Below are 17380 nucleotides of genomic sequence, written 5' to 3'. Positions count from 1 at the left end.
CAATTTGGGGAACATGTCTAATTGCGATTTTGCAGACTAATTTTGTGACTGCAATTTGAACTGCAATTATTTTCTATAAATTAAGGTACGGGCCTGAGGCTTGACCCCTGAATGTATGTGTGCATTACTACCAGTAAGGTGTGGTTGTGATGTCACAAAACAAGGAAGTCTGGTTGCTTCTGATAGGTCTAACTTATCTGCAGGCAGTTCACAAGTTCTGTGTTATTAGGTTAAATTTCCCCGCTTAAAACTTAAGACAATGTTTTTAATAACGTAGGCTATAATTACAATATATGCAGCTCTTGCTATTTGTCTTAAATTGTGATTTTCATATAAGAAAGGATTAATCTTTCAGCCCTACTTGCTATGATTTTTACATGTAACCCTAACAGTTAAAGGGGAATTCCAACAGAAACCCAGCATTTAATGTTATTTGTTAAGATACTACCGCTACACGTTTGTAGGAGGTGAGTCAGCACATTCACAAGACATAGTGATGGTTGCATTTTTCAGTTTGTCCAAAGTGTTGCTTTAATTACACTCATCAACAGAAACATCTGATGTTTACACGATGTGCACATAATATGGTATGACTGGTACGTTTATTGTTACAAATTGCATCTAAAACAGACTTACAATGATATGTACAATCACTTTACGCCCCTGTGCAAATTTTCTACCAGTCAAAAGTCACCGACAGCAAAGTTACAGTACATCTATATGTTCCCAGCATAAGTTGTGGCAGCATAAAAAATAAATATCTACTCAGCAAAGACCAGTCTGATAGCTTATAACATCTGAATTATAAATATCTCCTTTAAAATAAATTTCAGAGTAGTTACATAAAACATCGGTCATAAATATCTAACGTCACTGGATTAAAAACTCATTGTATGCGATACATGTAGAACTCCACGAGGATTTGCTACGTTTCTGTAATATAAATTTGTGGCACAACGAGTTTTACAATATACATATACTGGCGTCTCTAAAGATAGGTATTCGTTTTTAATCTGTCGATGCTGTAAGAGTTAAGTGAAGCGTAAATATGTGGAGTAACAACCTGACAGCTGGATGTACGATTTGTTATACACACAGAACGTTCAAATATGCATACATATATGTATATATTCCACAACAGAATACTCACTTTTTATGCGACTGATTCGATTTTTGTTTTCGTAAGACACAGGCTATTCATCTTGACTTACGTCAAGTACTAAACTACCTTTACATCACAATATATTGAACAGTGTTCATTTGCAAAGTGCTCCATATGTCCAAAAACACACCTTTTGTGCCCATTGTAGATATATTAGAAGGAACCCAACAGCCAGTGGTTCTGCCCAAGTTAAAAACTAGAACATCAAAACCACCCTGAAAACAGAACCGACCATTATTGTGCATAATATACCGTTGTTATGGCCGCTCTGCAATTGTCTGAGTTTAGGTTACGCTTGTGCCTTTTTTTTCACCAAGCAACGATCAAGGAAAAGGAGCAAAGAGAGATTGTATACACATTAAGAGAAGCTTCACAGATTATTTTAAAGCACCGATTATGCTATAATAATACACTTGTTGACGTCTGATTTAGTCACGTGAGACATTCTGTATCTATTTCTGGCAGTGAACATGTGCCTAAAATTCAGTTTTGTGCTTTGCTGTAGTCCCTGCTTTGACTTCAAACTTATCCAAAGTTAGACATGTGCTCAATGGCAGTAGCAGAAATCTACTAGTCCATGTTGATGGAAATGAAATGGAAATGGAAAGCAGACCGAGAGAATGTGCTAGGTTAGCATGACAGCAGCGTAAGCCGACTAAATCAGCAGCAATTCTGAGGTAGTTGCGCTGGTTTGTCAGTAAGCCGAGTGGTCTTGGCTCCGGACACTATGGACGGGTCTGTGTCCACTCGCTCAGACATCTTCACGCAGATGATGTCCACCAGGCGTTCGAACACTTGCCTGACGTTGATGTTCTCTTTGGCACTTGCCTCATAGTACTCAAACCCTGCAGAAAGAATCCATACATTATAACATGATTATATTCAGTGTCAAAGGAGGTGAAGCCCTACAACTGCAGCATATTATTATTCTGAATATTATTCAGTTCTTCTTCTTTCTTATTATGCAGTAACTATTCTAAATTATTCAGCTATACTGCTATGAAATTTTGCAGTTATGAGAGTGAGAAACTGAAGTGTGAGCTCACATACAGGCTCATGTAGTTTGGGGAGTTTAAAGGATAAAATTCAGATTTTTCAAATTTGCTGCATTATTCAATCATAAGATGTAAACAAAGTAATTCACAGTGGATTGATGTGAAACGCTCCGTTCTGAAGAGCCAGAATTGCTCACAGTGTTGGTGACAGGAAGAAGAGGTCCAGAGCTTTTAATGCATCCAAATGCCTCATCACATGAAGTTATTATATGAAATAGAATATAAATTAGCCTGAGACTGTTTTATGATTATTTTGAGAAAAAATTAAAAAAATTAAAATAAAACACATTTGAAAAGTGGACTTTTTAAAGGCAGAGAGGTACATGCAGGGTGTTGTGAGGCAAAACAGTTCCTAAAGAAATCTATTTTTTTCAGATTTACTACTATTTTACCATCATTAACATTACATATAAAACTCAGAAGACATGTAGGTTCACTGGTAGTTTTGAATAGTAAATAAAGTGACTACATTTGCATTTTAGACATGACGTCTGGTTCCTATTATCACCACTGTAAATAAATCTAGGCCAGTTTCTCTACAATGCACCATTTCACATCAAACCACTCTGAATCACTTTGTTTACATCTTAACCATTGAATTATGCAGAAATGTTGAAAAACTGGTGGAATTCCCTTTCAAAGTTTCCAACTGCTGTTGAACTCACCTAACTGATCAGCCAAGTGCTTGCCTTTCTCCGAAGGAATGACTCTCTCATCATCCATGTCACATTTATTTCCCACTAAAATAACCTGAGCGTTGTCCCACGAGTAGGTCTTAATCTGGGTTGCCCTGCAACAGATGATATTTTTTTGCATTTAGATGATTCATCTACAGCAGCATTCTCTCAAAATGAAAGTGTGATAGCTCTAAAACCCAGACTGACACAAACTGATATGTGATATCTTTTGCGTTGTTCTAGAAACCCGAAAATGGCACAGTTTAGGTTCTTTCTTTGGCCCAGCGAACCTGATTCAACTCATGAAGGACTTCATCATTAGCTGGTTATATAAATACGGTGAACTGGTGAAGGAAAAACACTAAACTGTGCATTACGTTAGCTCTGTGGGACTGGAAGTGAGCAGTAAGTGGGACTGGTTGACAATGTAGGGGTTGGTTGGTGCAGTTTTCATTCTCTGTCAAATATCCACTATGTACCCTATTATCACCAAATGAAAGCTTAGCTAATTTCTCGGTTAAAATCATGTAATGCACTTGTGCCAACCTGCCCCAAGATATTGTTGCTGTCATGCAAATACTGGAATTTCCATTTTTTGTGATTTTTTTACTTTTTTGCATTGTGTTACAATTCCATGATTAATAGACCAATAGAAATGGTCCAAAATTACTTGGAACAAAAAAAAAAATGTTAACTTTCAATAATTTGGAGATGAAATGTTTTGTTCCAATAGTGACAATATGTTCAACATTTCTTTTCACCATTCTTCTTTCATTTAAAAATGAAAAACATTGCTATACATTATAATATACTGTGTAAAAGTTATCTATGTGATATCCAAGGCTGATAACTCCAACTTTTTTCATCTTCATCAGTCCTCGTTATGCCCATATTAGGAACTCCGGGTCTAAACTCCATTTCTTTATGGCAAGAATGAATAGGGTTTTCAAATCGCCTCTATCGCCCCCTGTGTTAAATAAAAATGTTCAGAACCCGATACGTTTTGTTCTGTGTACATTTTTCTCCCGAATACCACTGGATCCTCCGAATTACGAGGTCGTTAAAGAGCCTTAATACTAATATTGCTACATGCGAGCTAAAGCTACTGTGCATCAATTTGATGTCACTAAGCTACACGAAACTAAGGCGGGCTGTGGCGGAGCTCTGATGAGCTGTGCTACCTTATCAAAATGTTCTACAGTAGCGCATAATTACAGGTATACTTGTAAATAAAACTACTTGTAAATAAATTTATTTATACTTAAATAAAATCCACTCTGGGTGGGATTTTCTAATAGACTAAAACTCCATATCAAAAATACTACCCGTGTTAAAACCATGAGGCTGAATTTAGCTTCTTTTTTCGCAGCTTCTTGTTTGAATGTTCCCGTTCCACCTTAAATGGTGCAGCAGCTGTGAGTAGCTATCACAAACATTAGCAAGCAAGACAAAATACTGACCTGTTAGTTTGTCAAAACAGCAAAAATGAGTTACTCAGCTGTTAATAGTGAAAGTCAGCTTCTTTTTTGCCGGCTGCTTGTTTGAATTTTCCCGTTCCACCTTCAGAATGTAACTGCTGCACCATTTAAAGTGGAACAGGAAAAGTTGAACAAAAAGCTGGCTAATGTCCTGAGGAAACATCCTCAGAAAAATGGTACCAGCATTGAAAAAATAATTAGGATATTCTGAGAGCCTAAATCAGTTTATCAGGGGTGAGCAGTGATATTAAGCTGGGTCTATACTAGATTAGCCTGAGTGCAGGTACGTTTGTAGATCTTTTCAAATCAAGCTAAAAGGAAAGATCTATCGTGTTTCAGTGAGCATCAGATGAAGAACAGAGAACTGCAGGGAAACCTGCTGATTTTGTTCTGACTCCTTTTCATCTGCCCTCAGTCTGTACATGGAAATGTACGCTGCCAAAACCCGCTTAAGAAGGCTGCCAGTCAAATGATGTGAATTCAGTGTGCAGTAGCTTTAGCTCACATGTAGCAATATTCATATTTCAACTCTTTAACGACCTCGTAATTCGGAGGATTCAGTGGTATTCGAGAGAAGAATGTTCACAAGACAAAACGTATCGGGTTCTGGACATTATTATTTAACACAGGGGGTGACAGAGGTTTCAAATGCACTGTGCCAACCTGCCCCATTCTCTCCTACGTGGTACAGGGGACAGATCTGAAGCTCTGATTTTGACTTACCAGTCCTGCACTGCATTAAAAGACTCCTCATTGGTGATGTCATACATGAGAATGAAGCCCATTGCTCCTCTGTAGTAGGCCGTAGTGATGGTCCTGTAGCGTTCCTGACCTGCTGTGTCCTACAGATGACCAAAACAGCACAAACAAAACCTTTAAACCTACATGCACAAGTTTTATTAGAATGCAGCAAGGTCATCTTGATCCTTGACAAGCTGTTGTTAAGGTCAAAGGTCATTTACATGAAAAGGTCAGCTCTGTAAAGGCCAACTGATGCATTAATGGTTATCAATGAGCATTAAAGGTCATCAGTGATCTGACCTTGAGGTGTTTAATGGTCAGTAAGCTGGTTAAGAGAGAAGAGAGACTCTTTTATCAATTGTGACACCCAGTTACATCATGTAGCAGTTGAAGAAAAAGGCCTTAAGCAGTATCATATCTGAAGAACAACTCACGATGATTATGATTGTCCTTTATTTATTTATACTTATTTATGCAATGTTTCTATCAGTTTAAGCTGATATGCGGTACTGTGCAAAAATGCTATGGGTCTGAAAGGATGTGTAACTGTTAAGAAGCCCTTACTGAGAAAAGGAAATAGAGGAAAAAGAAGAAAATTTGCAAATTAAAAAATAAATCTGCTAGTGTTGATGGAATGATGGACTGACCACCCCAGAGTCCAGATCTCAATATCATTAAATGTGTTTGGGATTACTTGGACAGTGAAAAGCAGAAATTGACTTACAAGAGAACGTCCAAGACTGAACTTTTGGAGGAGTGGAAAAATATGCAGATTTATTTAAAAAACTGAAAGCAAGTCTCCCAGAAAGAATGTAAGCTGTAATAAATGCAGCGGGTGGGCACGCTCAATATTGACAAATGTGTTTATATACTTAGTTGTTGAAGCTTCTGTATAACTTTCTGTTAAATATACAGTACTGTGGCCTAGGCACATTGTTTAAACACTGCATCTCAGCAGTAACTTGTACAAACTCGTAAAGACACCACATACTGTTAGAATAGATGTAAATGAGCACAAATACAGTAAAGGGATAAATTTCTCATTTCACTCTTTTGAGGTCGTTTTAGGAACAAAGCTTGGTACCAGATTGTTCCTGGATGCTTCCAATCATTTCACTGATTTATTAAGGCCCAATCCCATTTCACCCATCACCCCTACCACTTAGCCCTTAGTAGGGTGTCCTGATTCTTGTTGCGATAGAGGGGTAGGGTGAAGTGTTAGGGCTACATGGCCCTCCAAACAGAAGTTTTTCAGAGACTCACTCCAAACAGAGTGTTGTGAGAAAAAAAAGAAAAATCAACAAGATGGCTGCACGAGCGACCAAAGAAACCCACAAATGTGAGCATTTTCTCCAACAAAAAATTACAATAACCATTGTATTATCTTAGTTTAATGTCCTTTCAATATATTATGGTCTTTTTCTTCATAACTAGCTTAAAAATCATCAGTAGTGTGCTGATGTCTCGGTAGCTAGCTAAATTTCCCATTCTACCTTAAATGGTAACTGCTGCACCATTTAATTCGAACAAGAAGCTGGCAAATAGCTGACATAGCTGGCGAAGTATGGGAGGCAAATCCGGCCAAAAAAGAAATTAAAATTTAAACAATAAAATGTAAATGCAAACCTCTTTTTGCTATTTATTTTTCCAATCATCTGAGCAAATATCCTGCCAAAATTGAAAATGAAATGAAATACCTACATTTGCAGTTTCATTTTTCACATAGGCACATGTGACAAAAATAAAAATACATTTAAAACATCTATTTGTCATTTCATTTTAGTCATTATTCTAGTATTTCATGGCCATATCTAAAATGTTACACAGTACTGTATTTTATTTTAAACCGAATACAAATAGTTTGTACTTAATGGCTGTTTTGACTGGAACTTAAATAAATTAAGTGTGGTTTCTGACTTTTGCGCAGTACTGTAAGGTAACGTTGCTAAAAGGTTCTTGGCTTGGATTTACAGTTTAACTGGTACAGAACCTTTACATGATTGAGTTCTTTAGACTTACAGATCTCATTTACAAAAACGGATCTTTCAAGAGCCATCTAATGAAAGGTTCTTTAGGGAACCATAAGTAGTTCTCCTATGGCATTGTGCCAAAACACCTCTCTTGGCACCACGTTTAAGACTGTAGTGGTGGACCAACACAATAACTCTGGCGCAATCCAACTCACAACACATAAGAATAAGGTAAAAGATGTGGACTGTATGGGGGGCCCTGAGAACTGGACTGGGAATCACTGGACAATTATGTATTAAAGACAAAAATTTTACACTGGTCCACCTCTGTCATAATGTCCACACACTGACGACATTAATGAGGCTTACTTCTTGTGTGTCAATTCATCTGACTCAAGTTTACATTTCTGATAAACTGACCTGTGCAGATAAATCCAGATTGCGAGCACTGAGTGTGCTGTGTCATTGTGGCATGCAGTGGACCAGGCAAGAGGAGTTGGGATGTCTAAGATGTCATTTGAAGCCTTCTGTAGCGAGCGAAATGCCGCAACGTCTTTCACTGCATTCCTTTCTGCCATCAGCGCCTATGCAGCTGTTTTTGAGAGGCTATTTTTTGCCACCTCCAGCTCCCATTTAATCGCCGCTCAATGCACACTGATTACGGCCCGCTGCTTATCGCAAATTGCAATTTACTCCAGTGTCTGTTTCTCTCTCTTCAGCCTTAGGCTTGTGTTTACTCTCCGGTCTCTCTACAACCCTCCCCCCCCCACCCCCAACCCCCTCCTCGCCCTGAGGAGCTGCTTTAATTGGCTCAGAGCTTGGGCTCTGCCAGGGAGCAGTGTGCTGCTGTACTGCTGCCATGACAACCAGCACTGATGATGCAAGTGCAAAAAGGAGGGGGGGGGGGCACTTTGCTTTCCTATTTTTTCTTGAATAAAAATATGGCTTTCATTCACAGTCTAGTAAGATGATGCGGACAGAAAGGGGGTGTCTTGTCATGTGTGACATGACCATGAGATGGTATCACGTTAAGCGCGGTGAGGCAAAGAACCCGGGGACGTCTATATTGATCTGTGCCCAGAATAGATTCCTCAGTATATGTGCTCTGTGCCCAAGCTGACAACCCATCACGTACTGTACCATCTGTCTGGGAGTGTGAATTCACACAGTATTGTTATTTCTGTGCAGGAAAAGCCATCTTTCAGTTCAATTCAGTGAATGAAGATCAGTAAACACCACCGCTGCTACTAAAGGGGGCAGCAAATGACATCAGGAGACGTCATCTTGTAATGGACTCACCCAAATTTGGAGTTTGACCCTCTTGTCATTCCGGTAGACGGTCTTCACTTTGAAGTCGATGCCAACGGTGCTGACGAAGGAGTTGCTGAAGGAATCATCTGCATATCTGAACAAAAAGCTGGTTTTGCCCACACTGCTGTTGCCAATGATGAGCAGCTTGAACATGTAGTCGAAGTTCTGGTCCGAGCCATCTCTCTGGCCAAAACGGTGGTCAGCTTTAGCCATCTGGAAACAGAGCAAGAACATCTTTTATCCAGAAAAGATGAAAATAAGCCTCACTGCGCTTCCAACCCTGCTGAATCACAGAAACCAAGTTAATGACAGTTTTGTAATGGTTTTAATATTTAGCCATGGTATTTTGGGTTAATATCACAATGTAAAGAATCCTAATGGTTTAACAGATGGCCTGTGACAGATTCTACATGGGATCTAATGAGATCTAAAAGTGTTCTACAGGAAACTGTTCATAATGGTAGTTAGGTCAATTCCAATTAGGAAGCAAAACTATGAGGTTCCTTTTTTAACAGCAGTGAAAAGATCTGTGGTAATTGGCTCTATTATAAGGAAATATAAGATTTCTGTAGTGCTGCATGCTATAACACCTCATGGAATATTCCTGTAGCACTGTCTTATAGCAACATACAATACATGTATAGTATTCTGTAGTAATAACTGTGTTAATTATGAAACTCAATAGAATTACTGTAGACCAGCTAAAACACACACATATCACAGTAAAGGCTCTCCAGTCTAAGTAGGTTGGACCTTACAAATCATTATTTCTTTCTACACACTTTAAAAAGATAGCTCTTTAAGGGTTCTTTAGTAAAGGCAATGGTTCTATTTAGAACAATGAGTTCTGTCTTGAAATGGTTCTTCACATTGGTGGAGAGTGTCTTGTGTATGACTCTACAGAAGAAGTCTTTCTGGTGCTATATAGGTCCATAACACATTCTCCACCGACTGAAGAACCATTTTAGCATAAAATGGTTCTATACAGGACTCAAGATTCTGAACAGAACCATTCCCTTTACTAAAGAACCATGTTTTTAAGAGTGTTGCCTCCAGAAACGCGCCAGTCTGTGTTTGCCTCAGCGCATTGTCTGAACAAGCTGAGCTGATTTTAAACAGGTTGATATCTGAGGTGAACATGAAAAAATGGCGACATAGGTGTTAGCTGCCAGGTAGACCCGATAGAGAGCTCGGAACACGCCGTATGTTTAACTCCAGCGGCTGAACGACGACATTAGACGAACATAGTGCTGCACTAAGCATGAACACACGCACTCCATACATCCCACTCCTCGCCATTATTATGGAGCTGCTCACCTACCTCGACTAGCTGGAGCTTCTCCCACTGTCGTCTCCTCTACACTAGGTGAGCTGTATGAGCGCAGGCTGAGGACACAGCTGTGGAAGCTAGGCTGCTGTCTTCAGCCTCACCACACCGGCATTTATGCTCATAGACACGTCCAGTACCTTAACTAGGGGCAAAACTGTGAATGGCGAAGGCGAAGGATGAAGTGAATGCAAGCAGACGGCTGGGGTGGGGCATGCCGCTCACTCATGCTGATTTAGGTTCACTCCTGTAATGAATTAACATCCAGATTTGAGCTCCTTTAAATACATCATCATACAAGTTTTGGGAATACGTGTCCAGAATACAGACATTAAGCAGCTGTGTTCAGTCCAAGTTACATTTCGGAACAGCAGCATTCAGAATACAGTTGCTCTTTGCATTTTTAGGAGAACACTTTTAGAACACTTACTCACTACATTTAAAAAATATGTACCATCTTTCAAAGAAACACCATCACTGCTTGTTAAGTAACTGTTTTAAGATCAGCACTCAGCATGTAAAGACTTAATGAACTCAAAAATGTCTTTTTTACTCACATGGAAGTTCCTGCTAAAGACTGAGTAGACTGATAAATCACTGTGATGAGACACTTACTAATCTGAGCCTTAGTTAAACTCTTTCGTGGGGTGACTGAACTGAGTAGTGGACATGTTCTCGGGTGATAAGCTTAGCTTATGGAAATCACTTACTGGAAATCACACAGCTACTCATTTATAGTAAAATATTCAAGACGTCGCTGTCCAAAGAAAACCATGCATCTCCATTTTTGTCGATTTTTATTTTTCTACATCCTTTCAACACACCAGCTGTCTTTATGTTGTGTGAAAATCTGATGAATGGACCAATAGAAATGCTCTAAAATCACTTGGAATAAAATCTCTTTACATTAACTTACATTGAAAGGTAAGAGCGTTTTTGCCTTCTCCTGTAAAGTTACTATTTTGGAGATACTTTGTTTTCTTTGGACAGTTACTAAGATTGTTATTGGGATATGATGAATTGTTGGCTTAGGTCATGAAAGGGCAGTGATATTATGGAAGCAACGGTGGACTGAAGCAGGTGATGAGAGCCAAAATAATGTTGAGAATTTTGCATTCATTTCTGGAATTTATTGGAATAATTGATTTTTATGAAACATATTATTAGAAGAATTACATGAACAAAACATCCAGTATAAGTGTGAAATATAACAGTACATACGTTTTTCCCATGTACCTCATCAATATGTATCGCAAATGTATTCTAAATACGTTACCTTATTTATTGTAGTGGAATACGCTACACTTAGGACAATGTATTCAGTATTCAGCCATAACTACTTTTTCTAAGTATTTTGCCCAACCATGATCATGAATCATAAAGGCCCAACAATGCAAGAAGACTTCATCAGTTAATTACATTTCAAGCTGTTTATTATGACACAATCTGTATGACTCATTGAATAATTCCTCATCAGGCCATAAATAGCACCAGCAATGGTGCATGTCTTTGTGCATGGTGGAGCAGCAGGGGTAAACCACAGTCCTGGAGGGTCACAGTGCTGAAAGGTCATAACACTTGACCACTTCAAGTGTTTCCAACCTTAATGCAGCCCATCAGCTCATTTGCAAGCTCACCATGAGCCAAGTCAGGTACAATGAAGTGGAGAAACACATAAGCTGTGGAGTGGTGAGGCCGTCAGTGACTGGTATTTGACCCTCATTTGCTCTTTTAAACCGTCTGACTTGTACATAATACAGTACAGCTCTACAAAAGTGAGATCACCCTTTCCTTTATTCCATTTCCAGCAATTGTGTGCTTGTTGTTTAGAAAAAAACATATACAAAATTACACAGAAGTCCAACTAAATACAAGCCTACAACTAGATACATAATTTTTTTCAGTATCTAGTGTATCCACTCTTTGCGTTTGTCACAGCTTCCATTATTCCCAGAGGTATTTTACACACGTCTAAAAGTTCAGTCTTAGAAGTGGGTTGCATTTGTTATTATACTTGTGTGTGTTGGAGGCTTTTGTGTAATTTTCTGTTAAATGCTATGTGTCCTGCTTTTTTCTTCAACTCTGATAAATGATCTTGACATTAAATGCAAAACAGTGGTCTCTTACTTTTGCACACTTCTGCATATTCTTAGACCAAGACAAAGGAGAAGAAGGCGCTTCAACCAACCATAGGTGAGGTGCAACCAAAAAAGAAAAAGGTTTTTAGTAAAAAGGTGCAATGCTCACTCTATTCTAGCAAAAAGACACTTCACCTTAAAGACCTTGCATGGAGTTCAAAATCTCATGTTATTAACTGTTTTTTTTTTTTTGCTATGATGCACCTCTTCCCTTAGAAACACTGAATATTGTTATAAGCAGCTCTTCAATAAATTAAACAAGTGCTCCATGTTAGATTTTCACACTTCATCTCCCAAACAACAAATGAGCACCTTCAACTAGAATGTAATGGCAGTTCTTCTTGTTTTCTGGCCCAATTTTTACACCATTTTGAAATCTATGAAAATGCTGTGACTGTTGCAGTGTTTACTGCATAAGCCATCAGCATAAATCCCACATTGCCTTCAGCAGGGTCAGATGTCTGTAATGCTCCCCTAAATAAATACATGCCAGTCTTACACAGCAAAATTTGATGCACAAAATAACTCAATGACAATTTTTACCATCAAACTGATTTCTAAACTGTAATAAATACAAGTAATATCAATAGGAGAGTCGATATTCAAACCAAACATAAACCGGCATACATGGCAGCAGATGAGATAGTATTAGTTTGATCCAGGCCAGTCATACAGGTCATAGGTCAATGGGTTGGAAGAGCAGACTAATCCCAATAAAACGACAATGGGCAGCGACTTCCTGCTGGGACGCCTTTATCTCCACTGGGCCTCAATGAGACTTCTTTACACCAGAACTCTGTTCCCACTGAACTGGACATTACTTTGTGGTGACACCTTGTCCTATGCCGCTCTGCTCTAGTTCTGCTATCACAGACATGTGCTTGAACTCTGCTGGTCTGTGGTTGAACTTCTCCACCAACTGATAAGTCTCATGTCTCTGTGCAGCATAGAATAGCTGCACCTGATTGGCCAAGCACTGAGCCTCATGAACAGTCTGAAAATAAATAAAACAAAGCTATTAAAAAAGTGCTTTTTGACATCAACAATGGGAGAACAGCTTTTTCTAAAGCAACACAAGTTATTTTTCTCCAAGCTGTGTGGCACTCACAATGAATTTCCCGTCCATTTCAGCAGTCATGAGCACAATGTCCTTGTCCTTCTGCAGGTCTGAGTAGTGGTACAGAACCAGCTGGCTGGGAGCGCTTTCGCCCAAGGTCTGAAAGTAAAACAAGCCATGTCTATAAACTGAAGCAGCAGGCAACACAGCAGTGAACTAATTTAGTCTATTAATAGAGATGATGTATACCTGAACGTTGATAAGAGAAGTGAAGTGTAGCTCCTGACCAGCCCACTGACCCAGAAAGAATTCGTAGCCCTCTTTCCTCGGCAGAGCATATAAGAACTGTTGGAAGAAAAACAGAGCTTAATAACAGGATGTTCTGATACTGATACTGCAACTTCACACATATATGTGTGTGTGTGATAAGTTGCAGTAGCAGTATTAAAATATCCTGTTATTATTAATATATATGTGTGAGAAGTTGCAGTAGCAGTATTAGAACATCCTGTTATTATAAATAACTCATCTATTTACATTAGTATCAGCACTTTGGGACTGACAAGAACTGACCGCAAAAGAGCAAATAATGCCCAGAATGCAAGAAAGCCACTTTAGCGCTGCTCAGCAATTTACCCACCAATTACACCTGCATTAAGGTGGGTGCCTGGTCAATAAGCCTTAATGAGAATCAATCCCTGTAACTAGTGTGCTGAATATTTTAAAACCTTGAGGAGTTTGGGGGAAGTGTTTCCTTGCTAAACTGATAAAGATTTCTATTTACTTAAATTAGAATTATCTAAAGGTGTAAAGCTATATGCAAGCTTAACTGTATTAACTGTAATAAATCAAATGGTATGAAAATAAAAGCAGTGTCTACATTGTGCACTGTATGTTCCACTTTTTTGTCTAAAATGAGTTTTTTTCGTTTCAGCCATTTGACAGTACAAAAAAAGACCACGCATACCTAGGAACAGAATGTGAATGACAAGCGATTTCCATGTGGTTCTTAATACAATGCTGCCACCATGTGGTGATACAATGTTTAAATAAATATATCAAGGTGACTAAAAATTCTGAGCTTCCACAATATTCTTTAAGCTCCACAGCTTCTGCACATCCCACTGGTGCTTCTGAAATAAAAATGCAGTTTGAGATTCTGGGGTGTCCAGCAAATGTCTAAATTCTAAGACTAAATTCTTGTTTTCCATAATCTTTGATGATATCGTAATAGATTGTCTCTAAACTGTCCTCTGACTTTTGATTACTTCACCGTGCGCCAGTATGTGGAAAATAATAACAGATAATATCATGTTTCTCCCCGCCCTTCACCCCACTCCCACCTATCGAGAGAAAATGCTCAGTTAGCTCAGAGACCCTCCCTGACACCGTGTTACTCACAGTAGGGTGAGCAAATGTATATCAGCCTCACGGGCCACTTCACTAGTATTTCATTGCTGTGTGTCTTACCATTGGGCACGACTTAGCTCGACTGATCATCATCTCAAATGTTGACCCCTGAAACAAAACAAATGATTCTGTTACTATGTAGAAAACCTCTCGGATGAACAACATCTAATATACAACACTTACATTTCAAACTATTCTTTGATCACTTCAGAATTAACAGAAGTCACTTCTGTTGATTTATGCTTTACAAAATGTAATGCAAAAGAACGCACCGGTATGACAGCACTGATCGTGTCTTTTGTTGAGAAATATTGCATCCAAAGCTAAACAAAGAACAATGATGGATTAAACATAGCAAACAAAAACACAACAGGAACATATATGCTTAATTCTATTAGTGTGTGTGTGTATAATTTTATTATATATATATATATATATATATATATATATATATATATATATATATATATATATATATATATATATGAATGAAATAAAGTTGTCACCTCTCCAATTTCAGTGCCAGACTTGTCCTGAACCATGTCAAGGTTGAGGATTGATCCTAAAGTCTAACAAAAAAAAGGAAGGGCTTTTAGTGACCATGTGATGAACCAACACTAGTAAAAGAACACTGTATGGTTCCTTTGTTACCTTGTTCTTGGTAAAACTTCCATGTTCTGCTTTGCCTCGTTTATCCATCTGGAAAAAGGCAGCCAAAAAATCCATATTAAGGGACAGCACCAATGTATATATATTGTGATATTATAATCAAAACAGTGTGTGTTCAGGATCTGATATGTGTATATATTCTACTGGCTACTTCAAAACATTCAAAACAACATACAACTTTCTACCAGCAACACCTTGCAACACTTCATAATCATGCTGTGATGTGGGGACAGTTACCTCCTGATCCATGAGTTTGATGAACTCAGCTTGTTTTGAATGTCCAAGAGGCTCCTTCTTTACCTCGCTGCGCTTCTCTAGACGAGCTTTGTATTCTTGAGGTTTTGAGCTTCAGTCATATAAAAATATAGGATAACACAATGTATACTGTAAGACATTGACTCAGTATCAGCAGAAGTGTTGTCACTGCAGTGGAAAATCTTAATAAATCCAGCATCTGTCTGCATATGAACTGAAATATGTGAGTTATTTTGCTCTTTTTGGATCCTGTGAATAACAGTAAAGCAGCTCATTGTCCATTTTATCAGCTCCACTTACTATATATGTGCACTTTGTAGTTCTACAATTACAGACTGTAGTCCATCTGTTTCTCTGTGTACTTTGTTAGCCCCCTTTTACTCTGTTCAACGGTCAGGACACAGAGCAGGTACTATTTGGGTGGTGCGTCATTCTCAGCACTGCAGTGACACTGACATGATGGTGGTGTGTTGTGCCAGTATGAGTGGATCAGACATAGCAGTGCTGCTGGAATTTTTAAACACTGTGTCCACTCACTGTCCACTCTATTAGACACTCCTACCTTGTCAGTCCACCTTGTAGATGTAAAGTCAGAGACGATAGCTCATCAGCTGCTGCACAGTTTGTGTTAATCATCCTCTAGTCCTTCATCAGTGGTCACATGATACTCCTGGCTGCATATTTTTTTTGTTGGTGGACAGTTCTCAGTCCAGCAACGGCACTGAGGCGTTTAAAGACTCCAGCATCCACTCGCACCAGCACAACACACACTAACACACCACCACCACATCAGTGTTACTGCAGTGCTGAGAATGATCCACCACCCAAATAGTACCTGCTCTGTGAGGGTCCATGGGGGTCCTGACCACTGAAGAACAGGGTAAAAGGGGGCTAACAAAGTATGCAGAGAAACAGATGGACTACAGTCTGTAATTGCAGAACTACAAAAGCTTCCTATATAGTGAGGGGAGCTGATAAAATGGACAATGAGTGTAGAAACAAGGAGGTGTTCCTAATAAAGTGTCAGTTGTCTGTATTGTGTACAGCAGGTGGGGAGCATTTAACCAGCAAGGTCACGCAAAAACACAGTCATTAAATATATGTCCATGCATACATTGCAAATGTAAACAGTCAACATTAGCACTGAACACCAGAAACGTGTCTATTTTTCAGGTTTTCTCCTACAATGTTGGTTAAATGTGTTCAATGTCTCTCTCAGTAACTTCACTGACCAGCGCGTTAGCCTTCCTACCTGCGCAGTTTCCTGATCTTCTCTTCATATTTATTGTAGTACGGATTCTCCTCCAGCTCTGGTTCTTTTGTAACGGAAAAGGCCCTTAACTGAGAGGACACTAGGCCGGGAATGAGCGCTCGGATGCCCGTGTTTCTCACCGCTAACATGCCGCGGTAAGAACAGGCCATCTGCACCACGGCCGCTGCCATCTTATCCCCGTCGCTCATCAGTAGCGCTCCGGGTGAGCGCAGCGCCGTGATATTGGTTCCTATCATACAAAAACATTGTAGTGCTCTAAAAGTTTCACTTGTTCACTCGCTCCCTGCACCCTATGTAGCAGAAAATGTGGGGAAGTGGACAATGAATAAGATTAAGACTTATCCCTGTGTCCTCCAACCCTATCCATTATTATGAGTGCTGTTAATTTAGCTTTATTTCTGCATGTATTTTTTTTTTATTGGAGTGCAAATAGTACAATTGCAACAATGTTAATATACATAATGCATAAACACAAAACATTATATCAGTTTAAACCAAACAAGGGGACAGAACACATGCATTTACAAAAGTATGTTAAATAAGCTGCATATACTCATTATTTCAACAGCTTTTTTGTTTTTGGAATGATAATAGCACGTAGGTATTGTTTAGCTTTTATTTCAAATTTAGAAAAATACGATTTGGAATAAGTAAAGTTTTTAATTCCATGAATATGAATTTTTGCCAAAAAGATAATCAAATTAATAATATAATAATCTGTAATTTTATCACTTTTATGATGACTGAAGCCAAACAATACATTAACTAAGCAAAAATTAAATTCAGGGTCTTTGTTTCTGTTTACAAAATTGCTGTTTTTTGCCATCATGACAAAATACTGTTTTTTTCTTTGGTAA

At 38.7% G+C, this 17380-nt stretch overlaps 2 protein-coding genes across 3 annotated transcripts; both read right to left on the bottom strand.

Moving 5' to 3' along the window:
- Positions 1–505: 505 nt before the first annotated feature.
- Positions 506–9877, bottom strand: rab3b (RAB3B, member RAS oncogene family). 2 transcript variants are annotated; one of them, XM_036587119.1, is made up of 5 exons: positions 9712–9877; positions 8383–8607; positions 5096–5214; positions 2883–3007; positions 506–2007 (listed from the first exon to the last, which is right to left on the bottom strand). In XM_036587119.1, exons 2-5 carry the CDS (start codon positions 8605–8607, stop codon positions 1823–1825), a joined length of 654 nt encoding a protein of 217 aa, XP_036443012.1. In that variant the 5' UTR covers positions 9712–9877; the 3' UTR covers positions 506–1822. The 2 variants fall into 2 exon arrangements, with proteins under 2 accessions (XP_036443012.1, XP_036443010.1); XM_036587117.1 differs by having other exon boundaries at positions 9716–9877.
- Positions 9878–10836: 959 nt separating this feature from the next.
- Positions 10837–16724, bottom strand: atpaf1 (ATP synthase mitochondrial F1 complex assembly factor 1). The gene is made up of 9 exons (XM_036586859.1): positions 16503–16724; positions 15233–15341; positions 14978–15025; positions 14833–14895; positions 14599–14649; positions 14387–14434; positions 13166–13261; positions 12968–13075; positions 10837–12853 (listed from the first exon to the last, which is right to left on the bottom strand). Exons 1-9 carry the CDS (start codon positions 16709–16711, stop codon positions 12677–12679), a joined length of 909 nt encoding a protein of 302 aa, XP_036442752.1. The 5' UTR covers positions 16712–16724; the 3' UTR covers positions 10837–12676.
- Between the last annotated feature and the right edge of the window lie 656 nt (positions 16725–17380).

This window comes from Colossoma macropomum, unplaced genomic scaffold, assembly GCF_904425465.1.
Source record: "Colossoma macropomum unplaced genomic scaffold, Colossoma_macropomum, whole genome shotgun sequence".
NCBI classification, from domain to species: domain Eukaryota; kingdom Metazoa; phylum Chordata; class Actinopteri; order Characiformes; family Serrasalmidae; genus Colossoma; species Colossoma macropomum.
This window is presented reverse-complemented; position numbering and strand designations above follow the sequence as displayed.